Source organism: Equus przewalskii, chromosome 14 (assembly GCF_037783145.1).
Source record: "Equus przewalskii isolate Varuska chromosome 14, EquPr2, whole genome shotgun sequence".
Taxonomy (NCBI): Eukaryota; Metazoa; Chordata; class Mammalia; order Perissodactyla; family Equidae; genus Equus; species Equus przewalskii.
In genome coordinates this window covers 7227241-7246930 of record NC_091844.1, presented here as the reverse complement: position 1 = coordinate 7246930, position 19690 = coordinate 7227241, and the positions used below count along the sequence as shown (strand labels likewise).

At 40.9% G+C, this 19690-nt stretch overlaps 1 protein-coding gene across 6 annotated transcripts in view; it reads left to right on the top strand.

The window, feature by feature from the left end:
• Positions 1-6333: 6333 nt before the first annotated feature.
• The window catches only part of IL18RAP (interleukin 18 receptor accessory protein), a 29892-nt gene continuing 16535 nt past the window's right edge, over positions 6334-19690 (top strand). For 3 of the 6 annotated variants that reach the window (XM_070573391.1, XM_070573389.1, XM_070573387.1), the window contains exons 1-5: positions 6334-6441; positions 6583-6730; positions 12956-13125; positions 13584-13905; positions 14002-14185. In XM_070573391.1, coding sequence (XP_070429492.1) covers positions 13056-13125; positions 13584-13905; positions 14002-14185 — 576 coding nt within the window. In that variant the 5' untranslated portion in view covers positions 6334-6441; positions 6583-6730; positions 12956-13055. Of the gene's footprint in view, positions 6442-6532; positions 6731-12955; positions 13126-13583; positions 13906-14001; positions 14186-19690 lie in introns of all 6 variants that reach the window. The other 3 variants (XM_070573390.1, XM_070573388.1, XM_070573386.1) reach the window with 1 other exon arrangement.

The following is a 19690-nucleotide window of genomic DNA, read 5'->3' as shown; positions in this document are numbered from 1 at the left end:
TTTTCTCTCTAAAATCATCCTTATTTTTACAAAATATAGCCAAATTGAGATTAACTGGTTTTCAAAATAAGTGTAGTTTCAATAAAACTTGGTCCAATTATTTACATAAGTGCAGCAAGAATAGCAATTGAGTATACAGGCTCTTTTAAATCTGCTTTGCTAGAATTTTTTATGAGGAATCTCAGATTGAACATTAGAGGCCTCTTGAGCCCAGAAAAGACAAACCAAGGGCTTGCCATCAGATTTTGCCTGCAATACCTACAGATTTGGGTGGATTCCTTTCTTCACAAGCTCCCCCAAAATATTTCGAGGTTCCAGGCACCTGCCAGAGAAGTGATTTTCCTTACTTACCAGGTAAGATTGCTGGAATCTCTATAAACAAGGTACTTGGCCAATATTACCAAGTTGCTTTATTCCAGAAAATCAGCTTTTATTCCTCAAAAGCTGTCTTGTCCTATCTGAGTCTGTACGTTTCTCTCAAACATGACATTCCAGTCAAAGCCTTGGTTATATAACCAATGTTTCCAAATGTGTCCTCCAAACGTTGTAAGGAGAACAGACTTCTATTGAACTTATGCAAATAACTATATTGCCATGAAAATAACCATACTTGCTGTCTCACTAAGAGTTTCCAAATTCTGGAGGGATCAGGTGGGGAGAAAAAGATAAATGTTTCAGTTCTGCTCACAAAGGTATAATTTCATCAAATTGCTATATGTCATAATTAGCATAAGAGAAAAGAGGAAAAGATTTCCTTAAATCTGAGAAAACAAAACAAAATATCAAAGAATCAACAATATTTCAAACAAAAATCATAAAAATTATAATCATCCTCATCAGTTAATTCTGTCCTGTGTAATCGATTCTTAACCTTAATCTTCTGTTTGCAGTTTTATGAGGTCATCAGTTTCTCTGTTAGAATTCTGTAATTTCTTACCCAGTTCAGTTTTATGATCTGAAAGTTTATCAGAAACCTGTACTCTGTAGTAAATGCCAGAGTCCTTTTCATGAATTTCTCTGAAGATGAAACATATTTTGCAAAAGCATCAGAGTAAAACAATAACTGTCTGTAAACAACAAAAGACTCAAAAATGGAAAATGACAAAGAAATTTGGTTAATTTTGTGACATAAAACACCTTAAAATAATAACCAGAATTATGAATGATAACCAAGACAGATCAGAATTTTAGGAATGTTATATAATTTTAAAACATTTATATCAATAGCATTCACCCACATAACACCACCTAAGAAAGTTATCATCACTTATTTGACAATGCTTCCCATGTAATTTAATAGACCAAATAAGCCTAATGAGTTTAGTATTTTCCTCCTTATAGGAAGAGAGAGCAAATTTCTTTGAGAAGTCTCAGGGGCCCTCTGAAAATCCTCAGAGAAATTCTCTTCCTTCTTCCAGGTCAAAAGAAAGCATTTATTCAGGACTTGAATATTTTTTGAGGGGGGAGGGTAGGAGTATGTCAAAAATATCAAAAGATTTTAAAACACTTGTTCAGGTAGGAAACAATGCTCACTGTGAAACAAGCTCAGTTATTTATTCGAAGTGACAACAGGAACAGTCAAAAAATCTTGACAGACCTCAGTACATCTGAACATAGGAAATTATTTTAGCGAAATATGGTTTTTCTGTCTTTTAGGTGGTCTTACTCAAAGAAACAACTTTCATAACCTCTTTATGACGAGCAGGCCAAAAGTTCAAGAAAAATTACCCTTTTGAGAAAGAAAACCAAATTTTATTTTTTATACCAGCTTACTTTTTCTGTTAAAACTCATTTACTTAATTGGACTTACTTTAATCTTAGCCAACTTGGCCAGGCATAGAACTCTGTCAGACCTTCTTTTTCACAAACCTTCTATAACTTTATTTTTACATTCAGGATTTCTCCCATGCTTTCTTTCTTCCTTCCCTTCTAGCACTTTAGGAGATATTTATCTTTCTTAACCCAACAAATAAAAATACTTCCCTTCTTTATACCTTCTTTACTGAAAACATATATTTTAATTTCCTTGTATACAGAGCTGTTTTCCTTATTAATTTTTAGTAGCTTTCATTACATATATTACACATGTGTAATTACATATATTAATTAGAATTTTTAACCCTGACAGACCCTAGTAAAAACTAAAAAGGTAAGCAATTATGAACTGTCTTTTATAGCATCATTCTGAACACTTTTCATAATTTCCAGAAACGTGTTACTTCATAGTAATAAAATGCAAAGCTTGTTTGCTAATATGCCCAAATGCTTTTTAATTTCTCTGTAGTAAGAAGCCAAAAGTAGATAACTTAGACATGTTTAGCTACAATGTTTCAGTGACCTAGATACTCAGTGAAATTTTATCATTTAACTTTTCCTAACAAAATTTCAAAGTTTCAAGTTGCCAGAAAGATTTTGGAAGTTATTTAAATACATATGGCATAACACATAATTATTTTTAAAATTTCACCCAAAATTTTTATCTTTTTCACATGTTTAGTTTACTCATTCCCAATAATTATTTAGATTGCCTACAAAACTTTACGAGACATTAGACAAAATCAGTTATCATTCTGAGCTATTATTTTGCTGACAAGTTTGTAACAGACAACATGAGTTTATTTGACTAGTAAACCCAGGCTGCATGTCTGCATCATATTCAAGTACTGACAACTCTGTAGATGTGTCCATTTTAATCAAACCAACAATATTAAATAAGTTTTCAGTTACCAAAGATTAATTCACATCATGTTAACTTGAAAGACATTGGGTTAATTTCTGTTACATTTAGAATTTATGTAAGTACTTACTTTAAGCCAATTAAACAGAGCTCTCAATTTTGGCCATGCCATCTGGAGATAACATATCACAAATACCTAACATACATATAGACACACGTACAGAGTATCCACAGCTATTATTTTAAAAATTACTGCCAAGAATCAGGTACAGTAATACAAAGCTCACCAGTTATGAATCCAAATTTTGTTTCAAGTCTTTTTACCAATATTTGTGGAGAAGACATTTAAGATGCTAGATTTTTTGGCAAGGGCATGCTTATGGCCATTTTTTCCTTTTTCCCTTTTTTTCCCTTCAGTCTTAGGAATTAGTGATGGGCTAGGTCGTCCCCAGAGGATTTGCAAGCTATTCAAGATAAGAGAAATGGGTGGAACCTGAACTGGCTCTAGAGCTGCATTTCCAGTCTTACAAGGATTTTCCAAGAACAGTTGCTCTTGGTTTCTCAGAAATTGGGTTGTAACTCAAATGACATTATATATTGATCTACCTGTCCAACTACATCATAAAGGCACAGAGAAACCCCTCAAGTTTTCTCCAAGATGGAGTTTCTGGTGCATAACCCATCCAACTGAAAGTGTTTTCAAATAGTTAAAATGCATCTGAGGGGTGAGTCTCCAGGGATGCTTGGGGCATTACCCATGGTGCTAAAGACAGTGTCTGACTGACAGCTGCTAGAGAAAGTGTTCAGAGCCTGACTGTGGGTGTCAACATCATTATAAGATTTACTTAAGTCCCGCTCAGGCTGGGCACTTGGTCCCTGAGTCAGCACAAGGCAAGCCCAGGGAAGCAGGAGTCAAAGGCCTGGAGCTGGCTGGGGGCTGGGGCTCCCAGGGCCAGGGTTAAGAGTTAAGTCCTTGGCAAAAGGTTTTCAAGTTTTTGATTTTACAGAAGATCTAGGTTCTGCTCAGGTCCAGCCTGAACTTAACCTTGACTTGGTGACAACAGAGGAGGTGATGAATGAGACAAAGAAAGGAAAAGAGGGGATAAGGCCTCATCCTCACAGCCTCTTCCCAAGGGTTATCAAGATAAGGGTCACACAGCATTTCCTGTGCTGGGGCACACAACCCCAGCAGGACAGTTCACAGAATAAATCACAGGTCTCCTATCCTCATAACCGACTCAGTAGGCACCTAGAATACTCAACAAGTCAACCACTAAGCGAGGGCACCCCATTTAGGGTTGCTGACATGATCAGGCCCAGAAGTGGGGGAACAGAGACAATGGACATGGGAGACTCCCAGGGGTGGAGCCTTTGACTCTTTAAAGATTTCTTTGTTTCTCCATTACAAAGCTCAAAAGGAGCCCAAAATGGCCACTGTAATTTTAAGAGAGATGAAAGAAAAGGGTCCATTACCCTGAAATCCCCCCTGAACCTAAGACATTGTCCTACCTGTTGTTCTGCCTGTGGGGTTCCTATAGCAAGAGGTAAGGAAGGCGTCCGCCTGCACTGCATCCCTTGTAAGTCTTCCCTATTATGCCTGGCAATAATAGGTGCCTGGCGAATGGTCCCAGAGATAAAAGAATAGAGAAAAACAGTGAAGAATTTTCCACCAGTCTAGGGGACATTCTACCTAATTGCCTCCTGGAGCTGTTCTCCCAAGAAGGGGTTCCCATACTCAACCAAAGGTTAGAGTTTGGTACTTTCCTTGAACCGGAGTCCCAATTTGGACTTTCCTGTGGTTCAGACTGTGGTCAGGAGCCATAGGGAGGGATACCAATCCAGCCTTAGGAAAAGAAATCTGCCACGAGAGTCTTGGATATTGGCAACCATCCTAATGACTTAAGTGGTAGACCAGTGCCCATGTAAAATTTATATATTAGAGATAGGGCTGGGAAGAAATGGATTAATTCATTCTTCATGACTCTCAGGCTTAAGGTACTGATTCTCTTCAGGTTGAATGCTGTGGTTTTCCCATAGAGTAGCCATGGGCAGGAAACGTAGATGCATACAGCTGTCTGAGAAGTTTCCCGATGGAGAAGTAAATTTAGATCCATCCTTGAAAAAGCGGAAGGCACAGGAAGAAAAGTGCACTTACCATAAATTAAGCTCACAAGCTGGTGAAGCAAGATCCCTGTATAGGCCCCATGTGGGATCGGGGAGCTGAGCAGTCAAAAGAAAGATTTCTTGGACTCTTAGGGTCTGGTAGTAGCACTCTTTTATTCAGAGAATAGCATGGGGACAGGACCCATGGGCAGTGAAGGGGTGCAATGGGTTGAGGGTAGGGCTAAATTTACAAGCATAGGTATGTGAGTTATTTCTTTACAAGACAAAGGAAAGATCATGTAAAAAAAAAGTCGTTAAAAAGGTATCAGTGCAGGTTGGGTCTTGTTATCAGGTCTTCGTATAACTTTAGATGCGAATCAGGTCAGGACGTCCTGTACTTCTCGGAGTGTGGTATACATCGCACGTAGGCCAGAATGCCTTGGGCATCTCTCCCTGGGGTAGCCTTGATCCTCATCAGTGATGGCAGCCATTTTTGGAGACTATCCCCTAAAGCCTATACAAGGATATTCCAAACCCCATTCAAAGTCTGTTGAAATGATTGAATTCACTTTAGGCTCAGCTTCAAGGTCTGCATCAGGATCTCTGAAACTTCAGACGGGCAGTTCCCACACTGCAACTCACTGGAATCGAGTTCAATTCAACAGTTATTGAACACTTGTCATAAACAACCCCTTATGTTGAGCCTTTCCCTTCCATCCTAGCCATATCTCTCCCCAGCTCCCCAGGTCTGCTGCCTTTATTCTCATCACAGTGCTGCTCCCACACGACACTGTGAGCCTGGAGCTTCCCGTGCCTGGAATATCCTTTCAGCTGCTCCCTATAACCTCTCTTGGAACAGGCCTGGAAAAACCTCACATCTTCGTGGAATCCTAGGCAGATTCATGACAGGTGGTGAACACATTGCTGGGCTTATTCTTATCTATAATTGCTAATTTCCTCTTCTATCCTCCCACGCTCACATTTAATTTGGCTTTAAAGTGAACTGAGTCTTCATTTGTTTTCTTAGGTTATCCTCTACTTCTGTTTAGAATAGCCCTGGAGCTTTGATGTGCTCAGATGAATCAGCCTTATCTTACTAGAACGTGAGACTCTTGAGGGAGGGTGATATCTAGACTTAACCAAGATGCTTTCTAGACAAAGTCCTTTCTGAGCAGAGTGGTCTCAGAGTATTCCAAGGTCGTCATTAAGTGATTTTAGTCGTTCTATCAAAGAAACAGTAGTGTTCTTAGTTCTATGTTATATTTTGACGCTTTCTTTTAATAAATAGGTGCAAAAAAACCTTGAGTGTTTTTAGACTTTAAATTTATTTCCCTCCCAGCTTCAGTAAATGATTGCTTCATACAAATGGCATTGGAGAACTCTTTTCTTTTTCAGAATTAAAAAATCAATCACAAAAAAAGCTTTAGCTTGTCTCTTAAAGGTTACAGTTTTGGGGGTTACTTTTGCAAATCAAAAAAAGAAACCCACAGTTGAGAAATGGAGTTGAGTGCTAATAATCTTTACAGGAAATTTCTGTAAAGGAAACAGGCTTACTCATTCTTTCAACTAAACCTAACCACAAACCTTATCTAGTTGAGGAGGTCGGTCAGAGAGGAGTTTTATATGCTTCATCTTGAGGGTATTTCTTTCTACTGCTAGAGGTAGTTAATTTGATTTTCTTCTGTATAACCGTGGACTTGACGGTGTTGATGGTCATTTACGAAATACTAAATGTTTTCTTTTTTTCTCCAGATGTAACTCATTATTTTCAAACTTATAAATGGCTATTGTGTCTTCTCCAGTGATCTCTCTGGCTAAGAAGAGATATACTAGGACTCTGAAAATGGATATTCTCACATATTCTTCTTCCGATAGAAAAGCCAGCAGTCACTGAAATAAGAACTTGAAGTTACTTCCTCTTTTTTTATGTCTTAAGAACAGGAAATAAAGGTAAGACAATGATATATATTTTTTTACTAGATTTCCTAACCAGAAAATGTAACTCGAAAAAAGAGCCTAAATAATTTTCAAAATGAATTTCTAACACAATTTGTTTTCATAAAATATTTTGTAACAATAGATGGCTATCGAACTAGAAAAATTTGCTTCTCCATACGTGTGGAGTCTTCACTTTATCGAGAATTGCTTATAACTGGTGGTTATGCAATAAAGCTATCTACAGTGCTTTGAGTATTTTGTGCAAAAGGTGAAGAGTACAGGGACTCAAAATGTTTGCCAAATTTGAGCGCTCATCTTGACTTGACCATAAGATCTTTGAAATCAGGCACTACACACTTGATTTTCTGTAATTCCTAGAAAATGGAATATAAAGCTACCATGGACCATGCAAGAACCATAATGATATCAGTTGAATTAAATAGTTACTATTACACCAGACCAAATCTCTATGTGTATGTATGTTCTCTGCGTATAGTCACCACTGACCCTGTGGGAAGTTGTCGTTTGCTTGTCTTTGACAGTGAGATTCACCTACCTGCGCTTCAGACCCTCTGTTGACACCTGCCTTCTCCATCCTTTTCCTCTCTCTTCCTTTCTCCCATCAAAAGCTTTGGTCAGTGAAAATCTTAGTTCGTTATCAACCAAAGATAGTTGAAGGTGTAGCCTTGACCAATTGAGGGTGGGAATCTTCAACCTCTGGCAAAAGAAATTTGGCTCTCAAAAAGTAAGTGTGGAAAATGTTTTAGAGAAGAGACCCTTCAGACACTTGAAGTCACAAGTGCTCTTGGGTTCTCATCTCCTATGAGGCGACAGCATGTAGTGATGGGAAAATCAGAGTCTTTGAGAACCTCTACATCTGGACACGAATGTTCCTTCCAATTCCTACCAGATGTGTGATTATCATTAATAGTGGGCACCACTGTTTCAGGCAATGTAAGCCTTTTTTTGTCCATCAGTAAAACAAGAGGGACAACAACCGTCTTCTTGAGTGTGACCAGAAAGTAAATGAGAGAGCAGGGGTCCACTATATTCACTACCACCTGTCCATCATTTTACTCCCATGAACAGAGAGTCTGAAGCCTGGTTTAGGTTAAGATGCCTAGTGCTTGGTAAAAGATATATACTCTGCACCTTGTGTGATTCCTTATGACTCACGGGAGCGTTTCAGTGATGGTGGAATAAAGGCATCATGTAGACATTAAGTGGTCTTAAAAAGGTAGATGTTAGCAAAAAACGTCAGTTGTATTATGCCACATAAATGGAATTTCCAGAACAGGCTTGTCCTTGTGTTGTTCTTTTGCCAACAGTGCTGGCAACAGCTACCATAACTCAGCACAGACCCACATCCCCAAGCTCTATTCTCGTCCCTGAGCAGGGGTTCCCAAGGATGCTTCCTGGATCATAGTGATCACCCAGACACTTGTTTATAATGTAGATTCCAGTGTTCTTCTCCTTGAGAATCTGGTTTAACATGATTTGGAGAGCCCAGAGATCTGCATTTCTAACAAGTGTTCCAGGTGACTCTCATAATCAAGACAACTTGAGAAATACTGTCCCAGAGACAAAACTGTAGCCTGGAAACAGCCCCAGGCAGCCTGAGGTCCTAGGCCAGCAGGTGAGAGAGTGTAGAGAGAGTGAGTCTGTCTGCTCAAGGTTGGGATGGGAATTCCTGAGGGCTGGAGGCTGCTGGGGGTGGTGGCAGCCAATTTGTTACAAGCTTGGACATTCAAACACGGAATCACAGAATGTTAGAGCCAAGATGACTTTTGCAATTATCTAGTTCCATAGTTCCCAATTCAGCCAGCTTTAAAAAAAATACAGGTTTCCTAGCCTAAACCCCAGAAGTTCCGATCCCCTAGCTCTAAGGTGGAGGAACTACTGATATAATCCAAATAACTTATTTTTCAGATAAAACAGCTGAGTGCAGAGAGATGTTAAGTGTTTTAACCAGAATCATGCAGCAAGTTAACGGTTAAACTTAGATAGATATGTGTTTGTTCTGACGCCTCCTGAAGTGTTTTGCATTTTTTTTTTGGACAATAGAATTGGTTATGATTTATGCCTGAAGTTTTGCCCTAGGATTTGGAGATACAATTTCCGAAACAGGATCCCTGCTCTTAAGGCGCTCCCAATCTAGTGGGAGAACATGGTATCTGAAATAACAGTTACACTGTGGTGTGGATAAATTATAAAGAAGGAGTTACTGAGCCAGGCAGTAACTGCTGTCACTGTTGTTAGCCAGGCAGTATTTCTGGAGAGAGCATGCAGGCTGGAAAAGACAGGCTGAGTTCCTGCTGGCATGGAGCTTCCATTCTAGTTGAGGGAGAAGTTTTAAAAGCAAGATATTTTCAGACAATCCTGTGTGCTAAGACAAAGTCAAATGAGTAACACGAGAGACGGTTGCTGGCTTGTGCCGTGGTGAGGGGAGAGGAGGGGCCTCACTAGGCAGGTACTCAGGGAAGGTGTCTCTAGGGAAGAAATCCAAGATAAGACGTGAGAGAGCCAAGCCCAGCCACACAGTGCTGTGCGCGTGGTGCTTTGGAATTGATTCCCTGTCTCCCGGGCAGTGGGATCAGTGAAGTTATTAGCATGGAAGTAATATCCTCACACTTGCTTTGTAGGAAAATGCCTCCAGCGGCTAGAGACGGGGAGATTGTTCCTTCAACGCTTTGTGGGCAAAGGAAAGGAAGATGAGGCGGGCAGACTACCTCTTGAAAGGCAATTGCTTACCCTGCCTCGTTCTTCAACCACAGTCCCTGTAAGAAGAGCCGCCAGTTGTCACCAACAGGGATAAATAAGGCAGTGACTCTCGTCCCTGTCCCTGGCACTCTTTAAGGCCTTCTGCCATCTCATGAGGCCCCTTCTTTGCTGAGCACCCTCCCCTCAGTAGGTCAGTAGCCAAGTGGAACCATCCTGTACTTCTGGCCCCCACCTGAACAAACTGGTCTGCAAAGACCTTCGCACCCTGGGTGGCTCTGCCCACCTCCTGTCCAAGATGATCTCTCTATGGTTTTCAAGGTTCCATCTCTTCCTCCCTCCTCCTAGAAACTGGTCCATGCCCTTTCTCCTCACTCTCAATTGTATTTGACCCGCTACCCTCCTGACTCATTCTCCTCACAGTGGAATCATGTCAAAGCTCTCCCTTTGTCAACAAATGAGCAAACACTTCCCTTGTTTTCCTGCACATGGCATCTGTGGAAGGCGGGGCTTGTCTCTACTCTTCCATTCCTTCCCCTACTCGCTTGTTACTATGCAGCTTTCCACCATCTTACCCCTTCTGCTCGTGCTGACCTTATCCATCGGTGGCCAAAGCTAATGGACACTTTTCAGCCTTCGTGTGCCCGGCGCCTCGGTAGCTTCTGACATTGACATCTAGCCTGTCTTCCATACCTATTCTGTGCTTGATGTCAGGGTAGTCTCTGTGTTCTGTTCCTTTTCTTCCTTTGGATTTATCCTTTTTAACTTCCCTGGGCCTTGACCCACCCTTCCGGGCTGCTGTTTCTCAGGGAAGGCTGTCTGCCCTCTCCTCACAGCTTAGGGACTCCCTTGGCCTGAACTCTCCCCGATCCCGCTGACGCCCAGGCCTCTCTCTGAGTCCCACTCAGCGGCCCTTGGAATGCTCCAATTGGATCCCCAAAGACACCTTAAGCTCCATGTTTCTGTTAGAGATATATTAATTATTGATAACTAATTTATAAATATTAAATTTACTCCTTCCCATATCTGAAGATGTTGGAGACATGGTGTGTGCGTGTAGGGGTGTATGTGTGTCTGTGTGTATGTGTGCTGGAAAATGGTTGAAAATGAAGAATTTTAGAAGATGAGGAAAGCCAAGTATTTCTTTATGAGAAAAGATGGAGATTCCTAGAAGGAAAGGTCCTGGGAAAGTTGGGGGTGGAGAGAGTGGTTGCAAGAATGGCCAGTAAGCGCAGGGAGGAGTAAGGAGACGAACGTACATGGCTGGTTAGATGTGGGGAGAGAGAGAGATTGATTTTGTCAGCTGCCAAAAAGATAGGGATGCTGTGGAGAGAAGATTCTTGTTTTTAAAGATTGGCACCTGAGCTAACAACTGTTGCCAATCTTCTTCTTTTTTTTTTCTGTCTGCTTTCTGTCTCCCCAAATCCCCCCAGCGCACAGTTGTATATTTTAGTTGTGGGTCCTTCTAGTTGCCGCACGTGGGACACTGCCTCAGTGTGGCCTGATGAGCGGTGCCATGTCTGCGCCCAGGATCCAAACCAGTGAAACCCTGGGCCGCCGAAGCAGAATACGCGAACTTAACCACTCGGCCATGGGGCCGGCCCCCTAGATTTTTAAAGGGAACTTTCAGAGTGGATTTGTGATATTTACTGTAATTTATTTTCTCTTTCTTTATATTTTCTTTTTTGTTATCACTGCATTTGTTCTTACATTTTCTGGTAATTGTTTATTTACATGCTTCCATTGACAAAGATTCTCTCCTTGACCAAACTTTAGTCAGGCTCCTCTGAGCCCTCTTCTTGACTAGGCCTTGATCTTGGTCCTGTCTCTGGTCTACCCAGTCCTGTCTTAGCATAGAGTTCTGCTAAGCCATCCTCCCGTTCTTGATATCTGATCACCTTTGATATCTGATCAAGGTCCTCATCTCCCAGCCTTGATATCCAAGCCCTTGGCCTGCCTTTAGCAGGAGTCCCTGTCAGGTCAGTTTGGTAAGAATTCTTCCACCCTTGATGTCTCCTCTTCATAATTCCCCATCCCTGATCCCTTTGCCCTGCTCCCTGGCTATAAATCCTTACTTGTGCTTGTTGCATTTTGAGTCGAGCTTGATCTCTTCCCCTCATTGCAATAGTCTTGAATAACGTCTTCCTGACCTTTTTAAGAAGTATCAGAATAATTTTTTCTTTAACATTGTTCTCCACATTGTGACATACTCTTGAGAACAGGGACCCTACCACTTATTTTGTGCCTCCTGCTTTAAAGAGATCAAGATAGTACAGAGTATTTTAGGGGAAATTTTTAGCTAAAGTTCAGGGTTAAATTACCTTATTCCTACAACCCCAAGAGTAATATATAGGTTATTGTTATGTTAAGAGATAATAGTTTAGGACTCTGAGACGCACAGATAAAACAGTTCTATAGCAAAATTACCTTTATTTTCTGCTCAAAACAAAATTAAATAATAATCATATATTACCCAGTACTGTGATATGAATTTTTGTATCCTCTCTCCCCCAAATTCATATGTCCAAGTCTTAACTGCCAAAGATGAGACCCTCTAATGATGGTATTAGGAGGTGGGGCCTTTCGAAAGTGCTTAAGTCATAAGGGTGGAGACTTCATGACTGAGATCAGTGTTCTTGTAAAAGAGACTCCACAGAGCTCTCTAGTGCCTGCCACGATGTGAGGACACAGTGAGAGGCACCAGTACAAACCAGGAAGAGGGCCTTCATCAGGGCACAAACACGCTGGCGGCTTGATCTTAGACTTCCCAGCCTCCAGCACCGTGAGAAATAAATGTCTGCTGTTTCTAAAGCATCCAGTCTTTGATATTCTGTTACAGCTTGAACAGACAGGACACCCGCTCAGCATCCTTATCTCTTGTTTCTTGTAAATGGTTTGAAAGTTCCCACGACCACCCTATTGACAAGAGGGACAAGCACCATGAAGATGGCCCAGGCTCTGATTCTCTCTTGAGGTGACTGCTCCCCTTTTCTGTTTCAGAGGATTGGTAATAACGCCATCCAGTGACATCCTTTTCTTACATGGGGCACAGAGTCAAGCATCTAACAAATATTACAAACTCATAATGGGAAGGCCTTCTCAAATTTTGTACCTATGAGCTATAATACCAGCTTCCCTAAACTGTGGAGCATCTGGCATTTTCATTTAACTTGGGTCATCTTTTCAGGAAAACTGACACTTAACTTTTTTCAAATTATTCATAGGAATATACATACTAGGCGAGAAAATTTAAAAAAAGTTCCTTGAAGAAATAAAGTCAGAAGAAGACATCTAATGTGCACAGTCCAAGTGATACCAAGAGCTTGAGATGTTTTTCCTCCTTTAGATGTGTAAGAAATGGCGCATGCAGAAAGACTGCTACACACCATTGAAAATGCCACACAAGTGTGGGCATGTGAGGGCTCGTCTGGGGAGGACCTGCCCTTTCAAAGCTTCCTGTGTGACTTGCGTTTTGATCACCGGTTCCGATTTCTCCATTTCCCATTTCTTGTTTTACAGAAATGAAGACGATTCTCAGGGCAGAGATCTGAATCACAATGCATTTCACTCTGGCAACAGAACAAATTCACTAAAGTGATGACAGGACCCAGGGAGAACAATGCTTTATTTGAGCTGGCTATTTCTTTGGCTTGTCGCGGGAGAGAAAATTAAAGGATTTAATATTTCAGGTAGGGGTTTTCACTTTTCCTGTTAACACTGTGAGTCTTGTGGTCAAAGTTTAAAGTGACAGATATCTATCATCAGCATGAAATATTAATCAGAATATTTCATTCCTACTGTTAAGATGAATGTAGGAGGAGAAATTACTGGGGTGAACAGCTTTCGGCCGATACCAAGCATTGATGGGGAACCCAGTTACTGTAGCTGGGTGTTCAATGGGAGCAGATAAAGAGGAATAAAGTGAGGTCTGGCCATCTTTAACAGGAAACCACCATTGCTACTGGTGATGAAGTCCACTGGGAGGGAATTAAAACATGAACTACTTTTCCTCTACAAAATGTGAACAGTGAAGAAGAGAAACACACAGAGGAGCTTGATCCCTTGTTAAATCAAGTACTTTTTGTAAATATAAGTTGGTTTCTTCTCCTAATGGTTTCTGTGTTGCTTTGTTTATTGTGGTTTTCAGATTGCTCCACCAAAAGCATTCTTTGGACATATTCTGCGGGGTATGAGGAGGGGTTTTTCTTGTTTTGTGATTTACCAGAGCCACAGAAATTCAATTTCTACCACAGAAGCCAACTCTTACCAACACAAGGCCCTGAACACCTGCCCTGCAGGGGTGTTAAGGACCTATCTGATGTCCAGTGGTATCTACAACCTCAAAATGGAGATCTATTGGAGGAAATTACTGAAAACTATCCTCACATCATCCAGGACAAGAACACTCTACGTTTTTTGACCACAAGGATGAATAATGCTGGCACGTATATTTGTAGACCCAGGATTAGGTACGTCCCAAGTGCATTGTTATCTGAAAACATTCCCAAATCCTATATTATCTGGATATAATGGCTATGTTCACAGGACCTTGTTAACTCTCCTAGGAGCCCCCAGCATGAGGCCTGTTGTGTCAAGACGGTTTTAGAAGTTAAGCCCGAGACAAACAGATCCTGTGCGAGTTCTGTGTCACATAAGCAATACCTTCTTCTTGGTAGTACTGACTCCATTTATTGTCCCAGTCTCAGCTGCCATAGTGATGCACAAAGTCCAAAGGTGACCTGGTACAAGGTAAGAATGACTTCTCTGAAACTGATGTGAGAGTATGGTTTTTACTGTAACACTCTGTAGGTACTTTATAGAAATGTAGGTTTGAGAATCTGAGGTCTAGAGCCTTCCAAAGACTGGCTTTGTGTCTACGGAGAAGACCTGACTTTCTAAAATGGCCTTTCTCCTAGGTAGTCACATAGCCTGATATTCCAATTACTAGAACCATCCTTTTGACATTGCCAGAAAAATTTCTAAAATTCAAGTACATTACATGTAAGGTAATACATAAACATGCGAACATCCACTAATGCAGAAGGCCAGATTAGTTCATTTTTACTGTCTCTGGAAAGCCATGGGCATGGCTAAGGGCAAGGGGGCACACAAGGTAACTCTTGAAGAGTTTCTGAAAGAAATAGGAGACTGGAATGCTTTCCAAAGAGGACACATCTAGGAGGACAGTTAAGGCAAAACCAGGGTGGCCTGGGTGACAGACGTCTTGCACAGGTGGGACAGTGAGGAAGAGCAGTGCTAAGACAAAAAGGGAACAGAGGCCAGGAAAAAGCAAGTTGCATAATGATTTTGAGTTATGACCCACATGTGAGCAAACTTTATTACAAAAACACCTCATGTTTTCATCATGTTTTACTGTTTTCCCAAATGCTACCTAAGCGTCTCTTCTGACATAGCCCTATGTCAGTTGACCCCTGGGTGGTGGATTCTGGAAATAGAATTTAAATTGCCTCTGACACTTGCGATCATTGTTTGAAGTCCGATACTTTGTCATAAAAATCATGCAAAACTTTAAATTTGACTTCAAAATATCTGCTTGTTAATATAAAAATATCATTTTAAATTGCCACCGATGAAAGTAAAGAGGGTGGCCTATGTTCACCCGGTGGCTTTATGAACTCCAATACTCCACAATCAGCGACTCCTGGGGGCACAGTCAGTGTGGTGTGAGAAGACACTTCCTCAGTTGATTTTCTTGAAACTCTGTGACAATATGTGGACAGGTGTTATTATGTTCATTGTAGAAATAAGTACACAGGGAGGGTGAGTGATGTACTTAAGATGTCACATTTGTATTTTAAAGTGGCACTGAAAATATGCCGACCCTAGTAAAATTTTAATTTAAGAAACATTAATTTCATTACCTCTAAAATGAGGTTAGTAAGAAGAGTCAATGGTTCTGCTTGTTGTTTTCAGTTCTCTCTTAGGAACAAAACTTCCCTTGGTTCAAAAGCATTTGTAATTTGGGGTGACAGATGTCTCACTATGTCAAAGTAGGCTGTTCCTAGGCCCATAAAGCAGGCTTGTCCCAGTTCTTTCAGATGAAAATGCATCTGAATTTGCAACGATTGTATCAGTGAAACAAAAGCTATTTTCACTTTCAGGTAAGCACAAGCCATATAGTGGTTGCCAGCTTTCTGCATATATGGTTCTTGTAAACTAAACCCTGGAGCTATATGGCATTCACCAAAGGAAGCTTTCTTTCATTTCTCTAGGGCCTTGACTGCAAACGTAAGGATGTACTTAATGTTTAATAGGCATCGTGTCGAAAGTAGGCAACAATTGCTGTTGTAAAATTGTACCTTCTGACACAGATTTGGACAGGTCATGGTTCAGGTTATGTTTCATGAATTGCATGTGTGTGCACATGCATGCACATGTGCATATACACGCACATGCACACACATATGCATGCATGCAGTAAACTGGAAAGTCACAGACCTCATGGAACCCATGTATCAATAAAAGTGATGGCATTAGGCAGGAAATAATACCCAGTGCTCCTTTCCTTCATGCTGAACCCCGGGTGCTTAGGTGGCTCGTGGGTCACACCTAAGGCTTCTCAGAACAGATGACACTAACACCCACAGAGAGGATGAAAATGTGGTGTCACTGAATTCAGGTGAAACTGTTGCCCAGGGGTGTACCTGACAGATGTAAGGAATGTCCAACTGAAATAAATCCATGGGCTGGAGTCTCCTGGGACATGGACTGGAGACTCTGGGGACTTCCAAAGTATTTTTAAAAGATACATCAAAAAATTTAGGCTTGGAGAATCTTAATTGAAATATTTAATGACTGAGAAGTCAGAATTAAAGTGAATTATCTGTTATTTATTTGAAGAAAATTTTCTCTATATTTTCCTAATTTATGAAAATAGAACAAAAAATCCTTGGCATAAACGGACTTCATCTTAGATAAATGATAACTACATTTAATGAAAGGATATTTCATGTTCTTTAGCTAAGCAAATCTTTGACATGGGCAAAATCATAAGAAAGGGCACCGGAGAGGCTCATCTGCAAGGGCCTAAGGGCACTGAGACATGGGTGTCAGTGACACTGCTGTGATCTCCTGTCAGTAGGACTTGTGCCCTGAGTAACTTTTCCATTGGTGGTTTAGGGTAATCTCCCTCAGGCCACATTCGCTCCCCACAGTGCTGACGTGGTTGGTTGCTGTGTCGTCTCTGAGCCCTGTGTTCCATGGAATTTCCACACAGAGACCTTCCACTTCTCCTTTTCATTTCCTTTTGGCCTAATTCACATAGTAACTGGCACCTTTTGGCATTCTGAGAGCCTCGTGACATGAGAACTGGGGAGTATGGCAAGACTGTCTAGGCCAGAGATCAATGTCATTCCCAGGAGGGAAGAAGCAAAGAACATTTAGATTTGAGTTTTGAAATCTGTTTCCAAGGTCGAGACATTGGCCTATTTGGTTGTTCTCACTGCGACATTTCAGAACTCTCAAAACTCTATACAACTTCCTAACGTCTGTTCAATGCTAGAACCTGCACCCTGTCTAACTAACGCTGAAAACAGAGAAACTACATCCTTCCTTGTTCAGAACAGCATAAATGCAGTCTCCGATTGTATCTGCTCTGGGACAGCTCCGTTCCATGCTTGATCCACCTCTGAGTTGGCCCGGAGGTCTTTTTCACAAGAACTGCCATCAGGCCAGTTCTCTTTTGTGCGAATAGAGTAGAATTTGCAGCCCATATTCATGATTTTACATTTAGTCTTATTAAATTCTAATTTGTTGGTTTTAGCTTATCATTCTATGTATGGCAAGAGGTTGACATTCTGATTTGAAATCCAGCGTATTAGCCTGTAAGCCCAGATCTGTGAGATCTGTAGATGAGATACATGTGTGATAGGTCTTCACTCAAACACCCAGTAAAAATCTTGAACAGCCTGGCACTGAGGACAGAGTCCATAACTGTTGACTCTAGATTGATCCTTCTAGTTACATGTGGTCCATTGATCCACAGCTTGGGGGTGCTGCTGCTCACTTAACTGAAAAAGGCACCCAAATGTTGAATCATTCTGCCCACATGTATCCATTTTGTATAACAGGGAGATCATCAAAATATTTTCCAAATGACTCACTATATTGAAGACACAGTGTGTCTACTATATTCCTCTGAGCCTCTGGTCTAATTATTCTATCATGGAAGGAAATGAGAAGACTGGCATGATTGTCATTGGTGAATGTGAGCTGGCAATTATTAACCACCTCTTTGTTTTTGGAGGGTTCATAAGCTATTTGTTTAATAACTCCTTCAAGACTTTGGCTAAAGATTGACATCAGATTCACCAGTCTATAGTTTCCATAATGTATCCTTTTCCCATTAAATGATAAATATTAGTACAAAATTTCGATAGAAGTAAATGTTGTCAGTTGATGATTGGGGCGAGAGAGCGTGCAGCTGCACTTAGCAGGAAAGTGCAACATAAAGGCTACATTCTGTGAATGGCGAACAGCTCAGCTCGGTGGGAGCAGAGAAATCTCGAGTAGTGTAGGGGGTTAGAGCTGGAAATAAAGGCTGTGGGTGGTCAAGTGGTATGGTTATGGAGTCCCTGTTGGTGTGGTTGAACTTTACAGGTGTGTCCTGATCCAGGGAAATAGCGTCGGGGACAGAGAGAAGATGGAGGATATTAGTGAAATTTTCGAGGAATAAAATAAAAGATTAAACACTTTGTGGGGTGTGAAAGAGATGACTGTCATATTTCGTGTCTTTTATGGCTCAAAATATATTCACAGCATTTACCCAGTTGGAGAAAGTAGAAGCTAATTCAATTGGGGTGAGAAGAGGTAAATATATGTATGTATATACAGATCTGGATACAAGGAGTTGTTAAAACAGACAAGCAAAACTCCAGTACATCAAGGAAGACAGGGCTCCAGATATAGATGCTGGCAGTCTTCACAGACCAGGTAGTGGAAGCCCAGGGAGGAGCTCCACTGCGTTGCCCAATCCAGGGAGCACCATTCCTGAGAATAACACAACTTGTGTTGTGCTCTCTCGAGTGGCTGTACTGCCTGGTAGTCCAAGAGCTTGGCAATATTAGAGTATAATATTATAGAAACTGCTCCTGATAACAAGAATATGTTTTCTTCGTTCTTCTCCATGCTTCACACACACCTTTAAAAGTCCTTGTTAGTGTCCTCTGACTTTTTTCACACGCCTCAGTTCTCGCTAGGACTTATTGACACTATTCACACAGGTCCACACTGAGATGTTCCTCCTTCCATATTTTGTTCATGACTGTTTCACTCTGAGAAAAAGAAAGAATTCCCTGTGCAGCCCCATTAGCATCTCTCTTTCCTTATAGGATCATTTGTGACTTTATTTGAGAACAAATTTCCCGTTGTTCTTGACACAAATTGCTTCTCCCTTATCTCTTTTCTTTGATATTTCCTTTCAGTTCCATCTCACAAAGTCTTAATAATACATTTAAGCCATACTTATCTTTTTGATATCTTTTCTTATAAAAAAAATCTGGTCCACTTTGTTATTACTCCTCCTCCCTGTGGCTTGGCTGAGGTCTTAGCTACAGCTCTGCATCCTCTCCCATTACTTTCTCATGTGACTTACGACACATCTCCTCTCCAATTTCTGTTCTTTGCGTATTACTGTGTTCTCTAGGGTTTTATCTCTGAATTTTACCCTGTGCTCTGAACCTTATTTCAAAGGGTTCATGATTCTTGGGATGAGCTGATAGATATTTAACCTTGTCTGTCCCACCACTTGGCCTTATTTTACTTCCTACCTGCAGCTGGCCCTATCTGAACAGCTTTGACCCACCTCTTAGGCTCTTTGTCAACCTACTGGAAATTTCTTCTTGGGCTACAGGAACCACATCAGAGACTTGGAATAGGGGAATCCCTGCTTCTATGAGTCAACAGGCAAAGTGGAAGGGAAATTCCTCAATCAGAACGTGAAACTCAGAGACACAGAAATTTAGGTTGATTCTCAGTCCTCTCACTCACTAGCTCTGTGATATGGAGCAAAACACAAACTCCAGAACCTCTGTTTTCTCGTCTTTCAAATTGAAGGCATAGAATCTGTGCAAATCAAGTCAGAGAATATGAGGTAATATATGAGAAAGAATTTTGTAATCTTCATAGGAAATCGGTTCTTATTATTTTGTTATTTTTCTCTCTTTTCTTTGGACTGGAGTGGTGAGAGAGATGCTCCTGGTCCTCTTGGTTGGAAACTGGAAGGCTGTGTGCTAC